The sequence below is a fragment of the Rhinopithecus bieti genome, unplaced genomic scaffold (genome assembly GCF_001698545.2).
Source record: "Rhinopithecus bieti isolate Rb0 unplaced genomic scaffold, ASM169854v2 scaffold_27306, whole genome shotgun sequence".
Taxonomy (NCBI): Eukaryota; Metazoa; Chordata; class Mammalia; order Primates; family Cercopithecidae; genus Rhinopithecus; species Rhinopithecus bieti.
In genome coordinates, this window is record NW_016812395.1 from 1,163,662 (window position 1) to 1,183,598 (window position 19,937).

The 19,937-nt window shown below is 38.6% G+C and overlaps 1 protein-coding gene across 4 annotated transcripts in view; it reads left to right on the top strand.

Annotated features, from left to right (window-relative positions):
* The first annotated feature begins 352 nt into the window (after positions 1–352).
* The window catches only part of PPP1R42 (protein phosphatase 1 regulatory subunit 42), a 65,771-nt gene continuing 46,186 nt past the window's right edge, over positions 353–19,937 (top strand). Inside the window, exons 1-6 of one of the 4 annotated variants that reach the window (XM_017896313.1) lie at positions 353–477; positions 5,139–5,238; positions 7,972–8,185; positions 11,203–11,369; positions 12,697–12,835; positions 17,311–17,427. In XM_017896313.1, the coding sequence (XP_017751802.1) occupies positions 8,057–8,185; positions 11,203–11,369; positions 12,697–12,835; positions 17,311–17,427 (552 nt within the window). In that variant the 5' untranslated portion in view covers positions 353–477; positions 5,139–5,238; positions 7,972–8,056. Of the gene's footprint in view, positions 551–923; positions 943–5,138; positions 5,239–7,971; positions 8,186–11,202; positions 11,370–12,696; positions 12,836–17,310; positions 17,428–19,937 lie in introns of those variants that run through there. The other 3 variants (XM_017896315.1, XM_017896316.1, XM_017896314.1) reach the window with 3 other exon arrangements.

Here is a 19,937-nt window from a genome sequence, read left to right on the forward strand (position 1 = left end):
CTAAGGAATTTGAGGTTTCACCGAGGAAAAGCATGGAGTACAGACTGTATTCTGAATCAGGTAATTCCTTTCCTGGTCTGTTATTGGGAAAAGGTGGTTGTTGGGCACTGAAACGGTCAAAGCTGATGGCAGGATAATCCGGTAGGGGGAAATGGTAGTCTGCCAAAAATTGTTCCGGCTACTAATTGGTCCAGTAAAACAATACGGTGACCGATGCCTCACGGCCTCTTCAAGCTAACAGGACTCTAGTCGGAGTCCGCCTAGTGGCCACCGTCAGTACCCATTAGCGTCCAACTGCCGTGTCACAGAGAGTAGGACGCACCGGGGAGGGAGCAGCTTGCGACGTCGCGAGACTTCTCGTGAGTGGCGCTTGGACGGAGCGTCTGGTCGCCCAGCAACCGCCGCTGGTCTGCTTAGAGACCCGGCGCTGGCGAAACCCACCAAACCGGAGTTACCGACCCGACTGTCCCGCGAGCGGTGAGCTGCCCGCGGGGAATAAGCGTGGGGACCGAGGAAATCCTAGAACCATGTTTCTCAAACTTGCCTGCCAGTAAGACTTTCTGGGACATTTGTTAAAATGCAGATCCTTGGGCCCTATCTTTAGACATATAGAATTTCCAGAAAAAATAGTCTGGAAGTCTGTTTTTAACAAATGGTTAGCTGGCAAGATTGGGAAACAGCTCTAGAGGAGGGAGTCACAGGTGGAGGGGTGGTCGCGGGGCTGAGGAAGCAGCCCGGTGGGCGTGGAGCTGAGTTTGAAAGGGTTTTGAAAAGCCTAAGGGCTGGAGCCAGTGATTTAGAGCATCTGGAAGCCACTGAACCTGTGGCCTAAGTGGAAGTATAGATACTAACAGAATTCAGAAAACGTTGTCCACTGCCTCTAGCCTGTGGGAATTCCAGCAGATGAAAGACAAGGGGTCCGTTAAAATGGATTCCACCCATGTAAGAAACCTGCACATGTACCCCCCGAACCGAAAAGGTGGAAAACAACAACAATAACAAAAGGAACAAACAAAAAAACAAACAACAACAACAATAACAAAAAGCTAACAATAAAATGGATTCCTAGAGCCTGTAAAGAAGCTCTAAGCTGTTCCCACCGGTGGCCTGGGAGAGAGAGATCTAGCAAGAGGAGTCCCAAAGTAGCAAGAGATATCTAGAGGGTGGAAAGTAGGCAAAAGCAGTTTCTCAAACTTTAGAACACAATCTCTTTTAAAAGAAAACCAAAGACACTTCACAAGTGCTGACATTATTTTTATTATAATGTTCTAAAATGTATCCAAATCCATTCTAGGTTCAGTTTAAACTCCTGAAGCTTTTAATTTTCTAAAACAATAAAACTACCAGTACAGTTTAAATTAATATTGTTTTTAACAAGATGAATGGTGGTGTTTTGATGAAACTAAATTCTCTCTTATGGACGGCTACAGTGCGAATTCTTTTGAGTTAACAGTCTATTATGTTGTGTTGTGGGTTGATTCAGTTCTCTCCTTTTCCATATTCAAGCTAGAACATTTTCCTATAGCTTGCTGATGAGGTCCATTGACCTTCCCTTGGTTTGTTTGTTTGTTTGTTTGTTTATTTATTTATTTATTTATTTATTTTTTGAGACGGAGTCTCGCTCTGTCGCCCGGGCTGGAGTGCAGTGGCCAGATCTCAGCTCACTGCAAGCTCCGCCTCCCAGGTTTACGCCATTCTCCTGCCTCAGCCTCCCGAGTAGCTGGGACTACAGATGCCCGCCACCTCGCCCGGCTAGCTTTTGTATTTTTTAGTAGAGACGGGGTTTCACCGTGTTAGCCAGAATGGTCTCGATCTCCTGACCTCGTGATCCGCCCGTCTCGGCCTCCCAAAGTGCTGGGATTACAGGCTTGAGCCACCGCGCCCGGCCCCCTTGGTTTAATAAATACTTCACTTACATACAAAGTTTGCCTCTGTCCTTTTCCAAAATTATCTAAGGTCATTAATTTTTATCTATGTGAACACCAATTTATACACTGAAATATACAGACAGAATCCATTTCTAAAGTGAAAGTATTAAGAATATGTCATTTCAAAATATGCTGCTCTGGCATATTGACTATATTTAGTTAAAAGCACTTGAAAAATGACTGGGCATGGTGGCTCACACCTGTAATCGTAGCACTTTGGGAGACTGAGGCAGGTGGATCACTTGAGATCAGGAGTTCCAGACCAGCCTGGCCAACATGGCAAAACCCCGTCTCTACTAAAAGTACAAAAATTAGCCAGGCATGGTGGTGCATGCCTGTAATCCCAGCTGCTTGAGAGACAGAGGCAGGAGAATCGCTTGAACCCAGGAGGCAGAGGTTGTTGCAGTGTGCCAAAATCGCACCACTGCACTCCAGCCTGAGCAACAGACCAAGACTCCACCTCAGGAAAAAATAAAGAAAAGCACTTGAAAAATGACAGGTAAAAGATGATTGCTCTGACTTTTATTCTGTTTTTTTGCTTTTTTGTTTTGAGACAGGGTCATGCTCTGTTTCGCAGGCTGAAGTGCAGTGGCGCAATCACAGCTCACCACAGCCTTGACTTCCCAGGCTCAAGCAATCCTCCTTCCTCAACCTCCCAAACAGCTGGGACCACAGGCATGTACCACCATGCCTGGCTCATTTATTTTTTGTAGAGACGGGGGTCTCGCCATGTTGCTCAGGCTGGTCTCAAACTCCTGGGCTCAAGCAGTCCTCCTGCCTCAGCCTCTCAAAGTGCTGGGACTACAGGTGTGAGCCACCACACCCTGCCTGTTCTGTTTCTTAAAAGGAGGAGGAGAAATTTTTATATGAACAATTTCCTCCCTATACTAGAAAGTATCATTCTTACTATCAAGGACTGGAAGCTGAAGCCAAGGAAAAGCTGTACAAACAAACGTTTTTACAAGAACCCTTCACCAATCAACTACCCTAGCCCTAACCCAAGCTCCTTTACCTTGTCACATTTTCTTTTTTATTTTTTTTTGAGATGGAGTTTCTCTCTTGTTGCCCAGGCTGGAGTGCAATGGCACAATCTTGGCTCACCACAACCTCTGCCTCCCGGGTACAAGCGATTCTTCTGCCTCAGCCTCCCGAGTAGCTGGGATTACAGGCATATACCACCATGCCCGGCTAAGTTTTTTATATTTTTAGTAGAGATGAGGTTTCATCATATTGGTCAGGCTGGTCTCAAATTCCTGACCTCGGGTGATCCACCCACCTCGGCCTCCCAAAGTGCTGGGATTACAGGCATGAGCCACTGCACCTGGCCTACTATCCTTTTTCTAACTTAGTATGCAAGTATACAACTCTGCGTATTTGAGTCTTCATTTCTTATGAAGGTTCCCATGCCACATTAAACTTATAACTAAATTTGCTTGCTTTTCTCCTCTTGATCTACTGTATGTCAATTTAATTACTAGGCTCAGCCAAAAAACAAAACAAAACAAAAAAAAAACCCTAAAATGGAAGAGGTAAAATTTTGCCTTCCCTACAATAGCATGGCCATTCATGAGGTTTCAGGTGATCCAAATTTTCTCTGTTTTAGCCAAAGTTAGAAAACAGAGCCTGAAGTAAAAACTCATGTGATAGGCTGGGCATGATGGCTTAAACTTGTAATCCCAGCACTTTGAAAAGCCAAAGCAGGAGGATCACTTGAACCCAGGAGTTTGAGACCAGCCTGGGCAACATAATGAGACCCTGTCTGTAAAAAAAGAAAAGAAATATCTTCTTATTAAGCTTAGATGAAAAAATTCCTGAAAATATTGAATATCTCACTTCCTACACAGTAATCAACTCTAGATAAAGACCAGAATGCATCAAGGAAAACTTTAACATGTTCAGAAGACTATATAGGTCATTTTTTCTGAAATTAAGGTAGGGAAGGTGTTATTAAATAAGCCACAAAAGCACAAAACATGAGAAAATAATGATACATTTGACTATATTAAAAAATAAAGTTTCTGTTTTTTAGACGATACCATTAAAAGCAAACTAACAAGTGAAAAAGAGAGAAAAGAAAAGACAAGCTACAGTCTGGGAAAAGACATTTGCAACACATGTTATCAATGAAATATTAGTATGTAATAGAAATGTGTGTGTGTTCTACCAATTTCTTAGAAAAGCAGAACTCAGTGGGAAAAATGGGCAAAATATAAGAAATAGCAATTAACAGAAGAGAAACTCCACATGGCCAATAATCAGGAAAATACTCAGTCTCTCAATAAGTAGAGAAAGGCAAATTAAAACACAGTAATGAGATACCATTTTATACCCATCAGCTTGGTAAAAAGTTAAAGATTGACAATATCAGGTGCCAACAATGGTGCAGGCTGCATTGTAGAGCAGTGGGAACTCTTTTACTTGCCAGTGGTAAAATTCCTTTGGAGAAAAATTTGGCAGTATATATAGTAAAGTTGAAATGTCCAACCCAGAGTGGCCACTCCTAGTTTTAAACCTTAAAGAAGCTCTTGCACATGTGCTAAATGATACATACAAAATCATAAAAGCAACATTGTAAAAGCGAAAAAAAAAAGGAAATACCCAAAGATCAGTCATTAGGAAAAATTAATTTCTTACAATGGAATATTGTATAGTAAATATTCTAGAGCTACACACATCAACCCACATGACTCTCACATACAAAACATAAAGCAGAAAAGAAAGCTGAAGACAGAATAATATTAATACCATTGATGACATGTAAAATTGTGAAAAACAGTACTATATATTATTTAGGTATACATACATCTGTAGTAAAAGCATAAAAACATGAATAGTCTAAATTTTAGATAAATCCTAAATTTAAGAGAATGAAGAGGAAGAAAGGTATACAGGGGTTTCAAATGTATTTGTAATGTTTTATATTTTAAGCTGATCTGTGGGTCCATGGGTGTTATACTATTCTTATACTTTTATCATGAAATATTTTATGAAATATTTTCAAGGTAATATTAATAAGTTATTTTAATTGAATTAGATACTTTGTTCAGAATATAGTATCATATTTGAAATGTGATCTGAAAAGTCAACAATAAGCTTAAAATTTTGTTATAAAAATAATCAGATATATGCAAATTTCAAAAATCTATGAAGATTTTATTATTTTTTTCTGCTCAGTTCTGAGGCTTAAGATTTTATAATTTTATTCTGTAGGTTGTACTTTGCATTTTGAAGAGTCTAAGAATACATTCCATATCTTCAAATATTTTATTGTGGGCAATTTACAATAACATAGCCTGGGTAATGCCAATGTGTGAGTATATAAATTTAATTTATAGTCTACTGAATTCATTTTTCCTCCTAAGCACTGATTTCATGTACAGAATATTGTACACATTGAGGTATTTGGTTGGTTAAATTCCATATACACTGGAATAATGTTTAATTTTAAACTGCATTTTTGGTTACATTTGTAGTAAATGAATGTGAAGCACAATTGGGGAAACTGGGATATTTATCACTTAAATAGCTATACTTCCTCGGCAATTGAAAAAAAATGGGCTACCTCAAATCTATAGACAATATATGGCAATATTTTATTTACTTATTTAGAGACAGTCTCCCTCTGTCACCCAGGCTGGAGTGCAGTGGCATGATCATAGCTTACTCTAACCTGGAACTCATGAGCTCAAGTAATCTTCTTGTCTCAGCCTCCCAAGTAGCTGGAACTACAGGCATGCACCACCGCCCCCGGCATGTTTCTCATATTTAACAGTCCTGATGTATTTCCAGTGAGACAGTTAAGATAACCTTATCTGTGAACAAACCAGTAACATAATAATAATAATGATAGCGAATGTTTATTGACCTATGTACCAGGTACTGTGCAGAACACTCTATAATGATTATTTCACCAATCCTCACATTATCCCTTGGAAATAGGGACCATTATTATCCTTATTTTGTAAGAAATTGAAGTAACCTGCCCAAGATGCCTAACTAGTAAGGGATGAAGCCAAAATTTGAACCAGGCAAATCTGGATTGAAAAACGCTGGATTGGTCGGGCACAGTGGCTCATGCCTGTAATCCCAGCACTTTAGGAGGCTGAGACGGGCGGATCACCTGAGGTCAGGAGTTTGAGACCAGCCTGGCCAACATGGTGAAACTCTGTCTCTACTAAAAAAACAAAAATTAGTCGGGCGTGGTGGCAGGCACCTGTAATCTCAGCTACTCAGGAGGCTGAGGCAGGAGAATTGCTTGAACCCAGGAGGCGGAGGTTGCAGTGAGCCAAGATCACACCATTGCACTCCAGCTGGGCAACAAGAGCAAGACTTCGTCTCAAAAACAAAACAAAACAAAAAAACAAAAAAATCCCCTGGATTATGTTGCCTCTTTGTGGATTATGGTTGTACTAATAAAACATAAATTTCTAGGCCAGCTTCATTTTCAAGTATTTTGTACCATTGTCCTGTGTACTTAAGGTTTTCACACCATGTGTTCTGATTTAGGGGTTTCAGACATATGGTCTCTATGGGTACTATAGGAAAAGGAGCCAAGAGACCTGGTCCCTTTCTCAACTGTCACTAGCTTGAGTAGCTTAAGATAAATCTCTGGGACTTAGTTTCTTCACCTGTGAAATGAGAACATTGGAGGATATTCCTTGAGGGCCTTTTTGACTCCAAGAGTGAATAATAATCCTTTAAAAGATGCTCATAAGGCCGGGCACGATGGCTCATGCCTGTAATCCCAGCACTTTGGGAGGCCAAGGTGGGTGGATCACAAAGTCAGGAGTTCAAGACCAGCCTAGCCAAGATGGTGAAACCCTGTCTCTACTAAAAATACAAAAATTAGCTGGGCATGGTGGCAGGCGCCTGTAATCCGTGCTACTCAGGAGGCTGAGGCAGAGAATTGCTTGAACCCAGGAGGCAGAGGTTGCGGTGAGCCGAGATTGTGCCACTGCACTCCAGCCGTGGAGACAGAGCAAGACCCCATCTCTAAAAACAAACAAACAAACAAACAAACAAACAAAAAAGCAAGGGGACGGGCGTGGTGGCTCACGCCTGTAATCCCAGCACTTTGGGAGGCTGAGGTGGGCAGATCACAAGGTGAGGAGCTCAAGACCAGCCTGGCCAACATGGCAAAACCCCATCTCTACTAAAAATACAAAAATTTGCTGGGTATGGTGGCACGTGCTTGTAATCCCAGCAGCTTGGGAGGCTGAGGCAGGAGAATCGCTTGAACCCAGGAGACAGAGGTTGCAGTGAGCCAAGACCATACCACTGCACTCCAGCCTGGCAACGGAGTCTTAAAAAAAAAAAAAAAGGTTGCAGAGGACTATGATCATGCCTACATGCCTGTGAATAGCCACTACACGCCAGCCTGGGAACCATAACATGAGACCCAGTCTCTTAAAAGAAAAAAGAGGTTGGGCGCAGTGGCTCACGCCTGTAATCTCACACTTTGGGAGGCTGAGGCGGGCCAATTGCCTGAGCTTAGGGGTTCGAGACCATCCTGGCCAATATGGCGAAAACCCATCTCTACTAAAAATATAAAAATTAGCTGGGCGTGGTGGCACGCTCCTGTAATCCCAGCTACTCTGGAGGCTTGAGAGGAGAATCGTTTGAACCTGGGAGGCAGAGATTGCAGTGAGCTGAGATCGCACCACTGCACTCCAGCCTGAGCGACAAGAACGAAACTCCATCTCAAAAAAAAAAAAAAAAAAAAAAAGGGAAGAAAGAAAAGAAAAGAAAGAAAAAAGAGTACTTGCAATGATCAAGATGCTTCAATATTCTAACTCAGGAAGAAGAAAAGATTAAAACTAAAGTGAATGAGTTTAGTATGTGCGTGTTAAATTTTGATGCTTTAATCTTTTTATGAAGTCTAATAAACTTAGAAAATACCTCAGGTGCCCCTAAAGAGTGTCTAAAACTAGCTTATCCAAATAGTTTTCATTATACAGGGAATTTATTTAAAGAGTAAGACAGAAATAACTTTTGCTTACAATTGCTATGATAATGCATCACTGCTTGGTTCTTTAATCTTTAGATAAGCTGGAAATAATACCTAAACCTACTTCTTGACATGGTATCAAAACAGAGCTTTTGCTGAGAGTTTGATTTATAAAGAAATTATGGTTCGACTGACCTTGGATCTAATTGCCAGAAACAGCAATCTTAAACCCGGAAAAGAAGAAACCATTTCACAGTGCCTGAAGAAAATAACTCATATAAATTTTTCAGACAAAAATATAGATGCAATTGTAAGAACTTTGAAATTATTTCCTATGTTTATATAATTAATAATGTAAAGTTTAGGAATTGGTTTGGGGGCATACCTAATATATTAACTATATTTTCATTATTCTTATTAACTTTTTTTTTGAGGTAGAGTCTCTCTCGGTCTGTTGCCCAGGCTGGAATATAGTGACATGATCAAAGCTCACTGCAACCTCCGCCTCCCAGGTTCAAGTGACTCTTGTGCGTCAGCCTCCTGAGTAGCTGGGATTACAGGCATGTGCCACCATGCCCAGCTAACTTTTGTATTTTTAGTACAGATGGGGGGGTTTCGCCATGTTGCCAGGTTCGCCATGTTGAGTTCTTGAGCTTAGACTTCTGAGATCAAGAAGTGATCCGCCTGCCTTGGCCTCCCAAAGTGCTGAGATTACACATGTGAGCCACCGCACTTGGCCTTATTAACTTATTTTTATCAGTAAGCTTTATATTGTGTTTTTATTTTAACTTCCTACGTGTGATATTAAATTTGTTAAAATTAAATCTATAAAATATACCATTGTGATTTTTAAATATATATATTTTAAATATTTGTATTAATGTTCTCCTACAACACTGTATAGTGTAGCAAACTAGATTTGAAAGTGTATGTTGGGAAATAATTTCATAGACAATAATTACTTTTGTATTATTGTAAAACCTTGAAATATGAATTTTTTAAGTATACCAAAATGTTAAGAAGTAACTATATGAGTACCATATTTCAAAAGTTTATCAGTGAGACAAGGTTGGGAAGGGGGTGGGGGATAAAAGACTACATATTGGGTACAGTGTACACTGCTCAGGTGAAGGGTGCACTAAAATCTCGGAACTCACCACTAAAGAATTTATCCTGGCTAAGCGTGGTGGGTCATACCTGTAATACAGCCTGGGCAACAAAGTGAGACTACGTCTCAAAAAAGAACCTATCCATGTAACCAAAAACCACCTGTACCCCCAAAACTATGGAAATTAAAATTAAAATTCACACAAGAAAAAAAGAGTTTAACAGTGAAATCTTTTTTGCACATAATTTAACTGGTTATGTAAATGTATGTTATACTGGGTCAGTTACATCAGACAAGTTTATGTTTATCTGGATATAATCTGAAACTACATTTTCTCAGCACTAAGGTAATTCTTGGCTGTAATTTGGGAAACTTTAAAGGCTGCAATAACACTCTTAGGCCATCTGTGTTGGTATCTGTTGTCTACAGTAAATGCTAGACTACAGGTGAGATAAATTTTCTTGGAAACTCAGGAGCTACCTGAGGGCAGAAATCATGTCTATTGTTTCACATCACTCTAAATCCCTCATCCATTACAATGCCTGACTCATATTACATGCTTAATAAATATTTATTGAACAAATGAAAGAAATACTAACGCCCCAGGCAAAATGATCAATTAAATACTTGATTTTTTTGTAGGGACCCCAACCCAGCTCCCATTCTAGATTCCCTTCTGGTTTCCTGGTGATCCTTCTTCCCATGATTCCTTTGCCCAAACCTCATGTCTCTCTTTTGTTGCCCAGAACTCTCTACTTCATGATATCATATAAGACTACTTTCTCTGGAGAGCCCCCAGTAAAGTCCCTATTTCATACTCTGTCCTCACATCAATCAGTGCTCCTCCAGGGTGGATGATCTTTGATAGAAGGAAGGCAAATTGGTTAAAGTAATTCACACTAAAATGAGAATAACTTCTAAACTTACAGTTTCCAACACATAGCTGTATTTTAAAAGAAGTTAACTTAATGAAGGCTGAGAAATTTTTGAGCAGAACTTCACCACTCGTCTATTTACTCTAGGCTGATCTGCCATGACACAAGAAATGGCAGCCTTTTAAAAAATCCCTTTAATTATTTTATCTCAAAAGTAACTGGTAGCTGGGCATGGTGGCGCATGCCTATAATCCCAGCTACTCAAGAGGCTGGGGCGCTAGGATCACTTGAGCCCAGGAGTTTGACACCAGTCTGGGCAGACCCTGTTTCAAAAAAAAAAAAAGTAATTGGTGTTCTTATTCATATAAAATACATATAAAAAGAAAGAATGTAATCCTATTCAGACACAATCACTTTTAACATTTAGGTAATATCCTTTCAGTCTTTTATTCATATAATTTTACAATAGTGGGTCATATTAAATGTACTATTTTCACTTAACTACATATTATGAATTTCACTTAACTATGTATTAGGTATTACTGAAGAAACAAAAGGATATTTAATGGTTCTATGGTATTTCTTTTGATAGCATTATCATAGTTTTTAAAAAATTAATGTATGAGGCTGTGTGTGGTGGCTCACACCTGTAATCCTTGCACTTTGGGAGGCCAAGGCAGGTGGATCACAAGGTCAGGAGTTCAAGACCAGCCTAGCCAACATAGTGAAACCCCCGTCTCTACTAAAAATACAAAAGTTAGCCAGGCATGGTGGCGCACACCTGTAGTCCCAGCTACTCAGGAGACTGAGGCAGGAGAATCACTTGAACCCAGGAGGCAGAGGTTATGGTGAGCCAAGATCGTGTCACTGCACTCCAGCCTGGGCAACAGAGCGAGACTCCATCTCAAAACAAAAAAAAAAATTAATCTATTATTCTGGATATCTAGATGACTTCCAGTTTTCAGTATTATAAACCACAATAGTTGACTTCCAATCCTACAGAAATATTAACCCCTATTTGTAATGTTGAGGTAATAATTTATTCAATGTTTCAACTTCCAGAGGAGCCTAATGGCTTCCAAGGAAAATTGCTTGCTCTGGGAAAATCTTAACAATTCCAGTTTTATTGATATAATTACAGAATTTCTTAAAAAAAGAAAAAATATTACAGAATTTCTTTTGTAATCAGTCTAGTCTTGTTTTAACTGTGCCAAGAACAGAGAAATACTCTTCTCTTATATTAACCTTAGGGAAATTTGCAGAATGATCAACTGAAAATTTTTGTTAAAAACAAACAAGTTTTCAGGAGAAATTACATTTAACATGTTTTTGTTTCCCTTTTAGGAAGACCTCTCTCTTTGCAAAAATCTTAGTGTTTTATATTTATATGATAATTGTATTAGTCAAATCACTAACCTGAATTATGCCACAAATCTGACCCACTTGTACCTACAAAACAATTGTATTTCATGTATAGAGAACCTCAGGTCATTAAAGAAACTGGAAAAAGTGTAAGTGCTTTTATTTTTTAATAATGTATCTGATTTTTATGATTATGGTACTTATATTTTTTTGCATGAAGGCATTTCCATTTTTTGCATTAAATTCCAAAAGTAAATTGAATATGAAATTGATATGATTTCATACTTATATGGAAAAAAAGCATATGATTCCCACATGGGTTTTGTGGAACAGACCTCAATTTCTATTTTCTCATACTATTATTAACAAGAAGTAAATTGTTTCACATATAATATTAATAATTTGTGTTTTATTAAGCCTGATACACTTTTCATTCTGGGGAGGGGTTATCTTAAGGGCTAATAGGGATACTTAAAACATCCTCATGTGGGCTCAACTGATAAAAGAAGTTTCCATGGAACCCAGATGAGTTATGTGCCTTTCAGAATCACACATCTCATACTATCTGGGTCATATAATTGATCCTATTGATGTAAACTTGATTGTAAAACGGCATTTACTGCCTATAGTGATTATAATTAGGCAATGAAGATTGGTGGATCCAATTTCCCAGACTGGAATAACTATCATGCTCTTCAAATAACCGGCTAAAAGCCTCAGAATGGAGACACAAGAGTTGGCTGGTGAATGCTTATTAAAAATGAAGAGCACTGGGTTCCAACCTACATATCCAAATTAGAATCTCCAGGGGTTAGGCCCAGATATCTTCATTTTTCCTTTTATCTCTTAGTTTTGAGACAGTCTCGCTCTGCCACCCAGGCTTGAGTGCAGTGGCGCGATCATGACTCATCACAGCCTTGATGCCCTAGGTCCAAGTCATCTTCCCCCTTCAGCTTCCTGAGTAGCTGGGTCCACAAGCATGCACCACAATGACTGGCTGGCTGGCTTATTTATTTATTTATTTAGAGATGGGATCTTCCTAGGTTGCCCAGACTGGTCTTAAACTTCCAGGCTCCCAAAGTGCTGGGATTACAGGTGTGAGCCACTGTGTCTAGCTGTGAAATCTTCATTTTTTTAAACCTACAACACAGAAATGGTTATTATCAAACTATCTACCAGGGCTCTTCATATGTTAGGTGACATATGAAGAACCCTGGTAGATAGTTTGATAATAACCATTACAATTCGCTCACTTTTTTAAAAAGCAAAAAAATGTACTTCTAGACTAAATGAAATGTAAGAATATAATTTGTTCTCATTTAGATAAACCAACCTTTCATAGATTTAATATAACACAAAATTCCTCATTTATAATTTTGTTCAGCTCAATGATTTTGTTATTACACTTTTGTCATGCTTAATAAAGACCATGACATTCTCAGAATGTCTATTTAGAACTATGTCTATGTTTTGCAGGTATCTGGGAGGCAATTACATTGCTGTCATAGAAGGTTTAGAAGGATTAGGAGAACTAAGAGAGCTTCATGTTGAGAATCAGAGGCTTCCCCTCGGGGAAAAGCTTCTGTTTGATCCAAGAACTCTTCATTCTCTAGCAGTAAGTTCACATTTGAATATTTTGACAAGGAATATAGTGATTAACAAGTTATAATGAAACAGGAATGTGGTGAAGGTATATTTGGACATTGTACATCCTCTGCATTTTATATGGCCAGCTCAGAGTTTATCTGAGGACTGAAGCTGATTTTCTCAGGTACAATCTCAAAGACTCAGCATTTATAAAGTGGGATAATAAAACTTGCCTCTTTGGGTAACTGGAAGGATGAGAAGAATGTGAAAAGGTATGTTAACTGAAGTTCTAATACAGATGTTCATTCATTCATAATGTGGACCTTGGTGATTATCACGGCTCAACATTTTAAATTTTAGGAAAAAGCCTAAGGAGAGAGGAATGTGCAATTATTTGGAAACTTTTAAACAATATAGTAGAGAGCCATTGTAATAATAAGCTGTTTTCTTCCGGGATCCTGATTTGATTGTAGATTGCACTACATACAGCTCTACCACATCAGAACTATGTAGGCCTGGGAGCCCTGGGGTTGGGGCTCTAATTGTGTCNTTACAGAATTTCTTAAAAAAAGAATATTACAGAATTTCTTTTGTAATCAGTCTAGTCTTGTTTTAACTGTGCCAAGAACAGAGAAATACTCTTCTCTTATATTAACCTTAGGGAAATTTGCAGAATGATCAACTGAAAATTTTGTTAAAACAAACAAGTTTTCAGGAGAAATTACATTTAACATGTTTTGTTTCCCTTTTAGGAAGACCTCTCTCTTTGCAAAATCTTAGTGTTTTATATTTATATGATAATTGTATTAGTCAAATCACTAACCTGAATTATGCCACAAATCTGACCCACTTGTACCTACAAAACAATTGTATTTCATGTATAGAGAACCTCAGGTCATTAAAGAAACTGGAAAAGTGTAAGTGCTTTTATTTTTTAATAATGTATCTGATTTTATGATTATGGTACTTATATTTTTTTGCATGAAGGCATTTCCATTTTTTGCATTAAATTCCAAAAGTAAATTGAATATGAAATTGATATGATTTCATACTTATATGGAAAAAAAGCATATGATTCCCACATGGGTTTTGTGGAACAGACCTCAATTTCTATTTTCTCATACTATTATTAACAAGAAGTAAATTGTTTCACATATAATATTAATAATTTGTGTTTTATTAAGCCTGATACACTTTTCATTCTGGGGAGGGGTTATCTTAAGGGCTAATAGGGATACTTAAAACATCCTCATGTGGGCTCAACTGATAAAAGAAGTTTCCATGGAACCCAGATGAGTTATGTGCCTTTCAGAATCACACATCTCATACTATCTGGGTCATATAATTGATCCTATTGATGTAAACTTGATTGTAAAACGGCATTTACTGCCTATAGTGATTATAATTAGGCAATGAAGATTGGTGGATCCAATTTCCCAGACTGGAATAACTATCATGCTCTTCAAATAACCGGCTAAAAGCCTCAGAATGGAGACACAAGAGTTGGCTGGTGAATGCTTATTAAAATGAAGAGCACTGGGTTCCAACCTACATATCCAAATTAGAATCTCCAGGGGTTAGGCCCAGATATCTTCATTTTCCTTTTATCTCTTAGTTTTGAGACAGTCTCGCTCTGCCACCCAGGCTTGAGTGCAGTGGCGCGATCATGACTCATCACAGCCTTGATGCCCTAGGTCCAAGTCATCTTCCCCTTCAGCTTCCTGAGTAGCTGGGTCCACAAGCATGCACCACAATGACTGGCTGGCTGGCTTATTTATTTATTTATTTAGAGATGGGATCTTCCTAGGTTGCCCAGACTGGTCTTAAACTTCCAGGCTCCCAAAGTGCTGGGATTACAGGTGTGAGCCACTGTGTCTAGCTGTGAAATCTTCATTTTTTTAAACCTACAACACAGAAATGGTTATTATCAAACTATCTACCAGGGCTCTTCATATGTTAGGTGACATATGAAGAACCCTGGTAGATAGTTTGATAATAACCATTACAATTCGCTCACTTTTTTAAAAGCAAAAAAATGTACTTCTAGACTAAATGAAATGTAAGAATATAATTTGTTCTCATTTAGATAAACCAACCTTTCATAGATTTAATATAACACAAAATTCCTCATTTATAATTTTGTTCAGCTCAATGATTTTGTTATTACACTTTTGTCATGCTTAATAAAGACCATGACATTCTCAGAATGTCTATTTAGAACTATGTCTATGTTTTGCAGGTATCTGGGAGGCAATTACATTGCTGTCATAGAAGGTTTAGAAGGATTAGGAGAACTAAGAGAGCTTCATGTTGAGAATCAGAGGCTTCCCCTCGGGGAAAAGCTTCTGTTTGATCCAAGAACTCTTCATTCTCTAGCAGTAAGTTCACATTTGAATATTTTGACAAGGAATATAGTGATTAACAAGTTATAATGAAACAGGAATTTGGTGAAGGTATATTTGGACATTGTACATCCTCTGCATTTTATATGGCCAGCTCAGAGTTTATCTGAGGACTGAAGCTGATTTTCTCAGGTACAATCTCAAAGACTCAGCATTTATAAAGTGGGATAATAAAACTTGCCTCTTTGGGTAACTGGAAGGATGAGAAGAATGTGAAAAGGTATGTTAACTGAAGTTCTAATACAGATGTTCATTCATTCATAATGTGGACCTTGGTGATTATCACGGCTCAACATTTTAAATTTTAGGAAAAGCCTAAGGAGAGAGGAATGTGCAATTATTTGGAAACTTTTAAACAATATAGTAGAGAGCCATTGTAATAATAAGCTGTTTTCTTCCGGGATCCTGATTTGATTGTAGATTGCACTACATACAGCTCTACCACATCAGAACTATGTAGGCCTGGGAGCCCTGGGGTTGGGGCTCTAATTGTGTCGCCTGAAACCAGTCACATTGGATGGAGGTGCCATAATAAATTGAGAAGCCAGAGGATACCACTTAGGCTCCTGCTAATCCTCAAAACAACAGACTTATTGGGATAGGCTAATTTTAATTCTGGGGCAAGGGACATAAATGGAACATGGTAGTTGTTTTACAGATTTCACCAGTTTTATTTTATTTTATTTTTATTTTAAAAATAAAAATAAACTCTGTCGCCCAAGTTGGAGTGCAGTGGCATGACCTCTGCTCACTGCAACCTCCACCTCCCCAGTTCAAGCAGTTCTCCTGCCTCAGCCTCCCAAGTAGCTGGGACTACAGGCATGCACCACCACGCCCGACTAATTTTTGTATTTTTAGTAGAGATGGGGTTTCACCATGTTGGCCAGGCTAGTCTGGGATTAAAGTGTTGGGATTACAGGTGTGAGCCACCGTGCCCAGCCTCATCAGTTTTATTTTAGAGGGCCCAGAAATAGAGGATAGTAGATGGATTTTGACCCAAATTTATCAAAATTAAGAGGTAGTTCTCCCAATACTTTAGTATCAGGAAATATTTTTTCTAAAGGTTGACTGTGCATGGATGCCTCCATGTTTTTTTTAAACTTAAAACTAATAAGAACAGATACTGCACTTGATCTTAGCCAAAAGGCCGTGAAGCGATGATTGACTCCATCTTGGATTCCTAAGCCTCGTAAGATGACTCTGATTTAGTGTTATAGTGTTACAACAATACTGAAATTCCTGTTAATTAGCTAATTATTATTTTAAGTAGTTCCTGAACATATGGATTGATAGAAAACCATATAGACAGGTAGAGAGAAAATAAAACCAGATATTATTTTATTCTTGATCATGTTTCCTATTTAGTAAAATAAAGACAAAAACTATTTCTTCCTATGTTAAGTATAAATCTTTTTTTGAGACGGAGTTTTGCTCTGTCTCCCAGGTGTGATCTCTGCTCACTGCAACCTCCACCTCCCAGGTTCAAGCGATTCTCCTGCCTCAGTCTCCCAAGCAGCTGGGACTACAGGCGTGCGGCACCATGCCCAGCTAATTTTTTGTATTTTTAGTAGAGATGGGGTTTCGCCATGTTGGCCAGGCTGGTCTTGAACTCCTGACCTCAAGTGATCCGCCCGCTTCACCTCCTAAAGTGCTGAGATTACAGGCATGAGCCACCGCACCCAGCCCCTATGTAAGTACAAATGTTAGTAATATTTAGCACAAAATGATAATTTGCTGAAGCTACAGTAAGCATTTTTTCTATATTGTGTTACTTGTTTACTGGGGCATCTTTTTTTCTTTCTTTGCTTTTTGATTCTTGGCTTTTTTATTCTATAAGTTTATTTTGTATCTTGGAAAAGAAAATATGACTTATGGAGGAATTATAGGGAGAAAGGGTAAGTTATATGACATACTGTGGTTTTAAAACTTTCATATGAAAAAAAATGCAATAAAAAGGATTTCATGGCTTTTGATGTTTTTGCCTAAAGAGGAAAACAGCCTGAACTGATCAAGCTTAAAATTTTCAAAGATTAGGATTTCTGGTTCCTATATACAGTATTTAGACTATTTACTAATGCTAACTTGGTTATTTTTCTTACAGAAATCCCTCTCTATATTGAATATCAGCAATAATAATATTGATGACATTAGAGACTTAGAAATACTGGAGAATCTTAATCAGCTCATAGCCGTTGACAACCAACTTCTGCATGTGAAGGTAGTGTAAAGAGAAATTAATTTTTAAGATATTTACATGAAATTATGATTGAAAAATATGTGTTTTGAAATAGCTATAAAATAAATACATCACATTAGAAACTACTCTGGATTTTTTCTAAAATTAGCTAATGAATCCCTACTTCTTAATGTATTTATGTGTATAATTCTGTCCTCTTATTTAGTTTTCTCCTTTATACTCCAATACCTCTATCCTTCACCAACAGAATAAAAGTTTCTCTGAGAAGGTAAGTATTTCTTCTTTGCATTATTTTCCCATCAAACGTTTTCTTCTAGAGACTAGATTTCTTGCCCCTTAAGCCTGATCTCCCAATGAATGAGTTTCTAGTAACTATGACTAGACCTGAACTCTCTCTTGGCTACTTCTTTTTGGGGAAGTACTTGAAATTATTCTGACTGAACTTACTCTAATTTGTACCAGCTATATTAATGTCATGTTATATCATATCATGCCATATTCATTCAATTATTCATTTAATCAAATATGTATTGGCCATCTACATATTTGTCAGGCACTAATACTACTCAGCGTAGAACAAAGGAAGGAATATATGGTCTTGATTTTCAAGAATTTGAAAACAAGGTCGACCAATCAACCAGTAATGAGACTACAATATGATACTGTTTTTATAAGTATTGTGATAGCCCTAACTCAGCTTAGGGCTATAGAAGGCTTCCTCAAAACAGTCATCCACGAGTTGAGCCATTGCTATGACCTTAAAGTTTCTAGTTTGGCAATGCAATGAGCTGTGGTATAATTTCTTGACATACGAACCACAGGAAGAAGAATGAGCTTCTTTCTCCCAAAACAGCTTTTGTTTCAGAACTACTTCCACACAGCCATTTGGTGACCCTAAAAATGTTACATCGACCTTGTTTCCAAATTCAGATCTATTACCTGGTTCATCCCAAAGCTGCTATAAGCAATAGATAATTATGAAAATAAATATATGTATTCTAGCACAAATGAATTCCTCAAAATATCTAAAATGCCATTGAATAATCAGGGTGAATGTTTAAAATAAGAAGACCTTAGGAAGCACAACTCAGTTAGTTGTTTCAACTTACAATGTGAAAAATGTAAGACATTCATGGGATAAATTCTGAATTAAAATATATTTTACATTTTATTTTATTTTTTTCTTTTTATTTTGAGACGGAGTCTCTGTCGCCCAGACTGGAGTGCAATGATGAGATCTCGAATCACTGCAACCTCTGCCTCCCAGATTCAAGTGATTCTCCTGCCTCAGCCTCCTGAGTATCTGGGATTACAGGTGACTGCCACCACACCCAGCTAATTTTTATATTTTCAGTAGAGACGGGATTTCACCAGGTTAGCCAGGTTGGTCTTGAACTCCCGACCTCAGGGGATTCGCCCACCTCGGCCTCCCAAAGTGCTGGGATTACAGGTGTGAGCCACTGCACCCGGCCCTTTATTTTATTTTTTGAGACGGAGTCTTACTCTGTTGCCCAGGCTGGAGTGCAGTGGCGTGATCTTGGGTCATTGAAACCTCCACCTCCCAGGTTCAAGTCATTCTCCTGCCTCAGCCTCCTGCATAACTGGGATTACAGATGTGCACCACCATGCCTGGCTTATTTTTGTATTTTAGTAGAGACAGGGTTTCACCATGTTGGCCAGGCTGGTCTCGAACTCCTGAGCTCAAGTGATCTGCCCGCCTCAGCCTCCCAAAGTGCTGGGATTCTAGGCGTGAGCCACTGCACCCAGCCTGGTAATGGCCATTACTTTTAAAGAGTTATTCTATTATGCTTTTTAACTCCAAACAGAGAAAGGGGAGTTTGATAACAGGGCAAAACTTCTAGCCTCTAAATGATCCCAAAGGAGGTTTTTCTGCATGACATTAAGACAAAGCTGTTTTGCCTACATGATTACTCTTAGACCATGTTAATAATGCATACCCAGAATAAATGTGCAGCCAAAATAAATACCTTCATTATTGCTGATTATTCTATCTAATGACCAACATCTAAATCCTCTTTTTTTTTTTTTTTTTTTGGTAATATTTCGGCTCTGTCATCCAGGCTGAAGTGCAGGGGGGGGATTTTGGCTTACTGCCCCTTCACCACCTTGGTTCAAGAGATTCTCCTGCCTCAGCCTCTCGAGTAGCTGGGATTACAGGCATGTGCCACCACGTCCAGCTAAGTTTTGTATTTATAGTAGAGATGGGGTTTTGCCATGTTGGCCAGGCTGGTCTCGAACTCCTAACCTCAGGTGATCTACCTGCCCCAGCCTCCCAAAGTGCTAGGATTACAGGCGTGAGCCACTGCGCCTGACCCAAATCCTCTTTAAAGACTGAACTCCATATTATCTCCCCTATGTAGCTTTTCCTGAACCTCCCCATCAAGTTAATCTATTAAAGACTGAACTCCATATTATCTCCCCTATGTAGCTTTTCCTGAACTTCCCCATCAAGTTAATCTATTAAAGACTGAACTCCATATTATCTCCCCTATGTAGCTTTTCCTGAACCT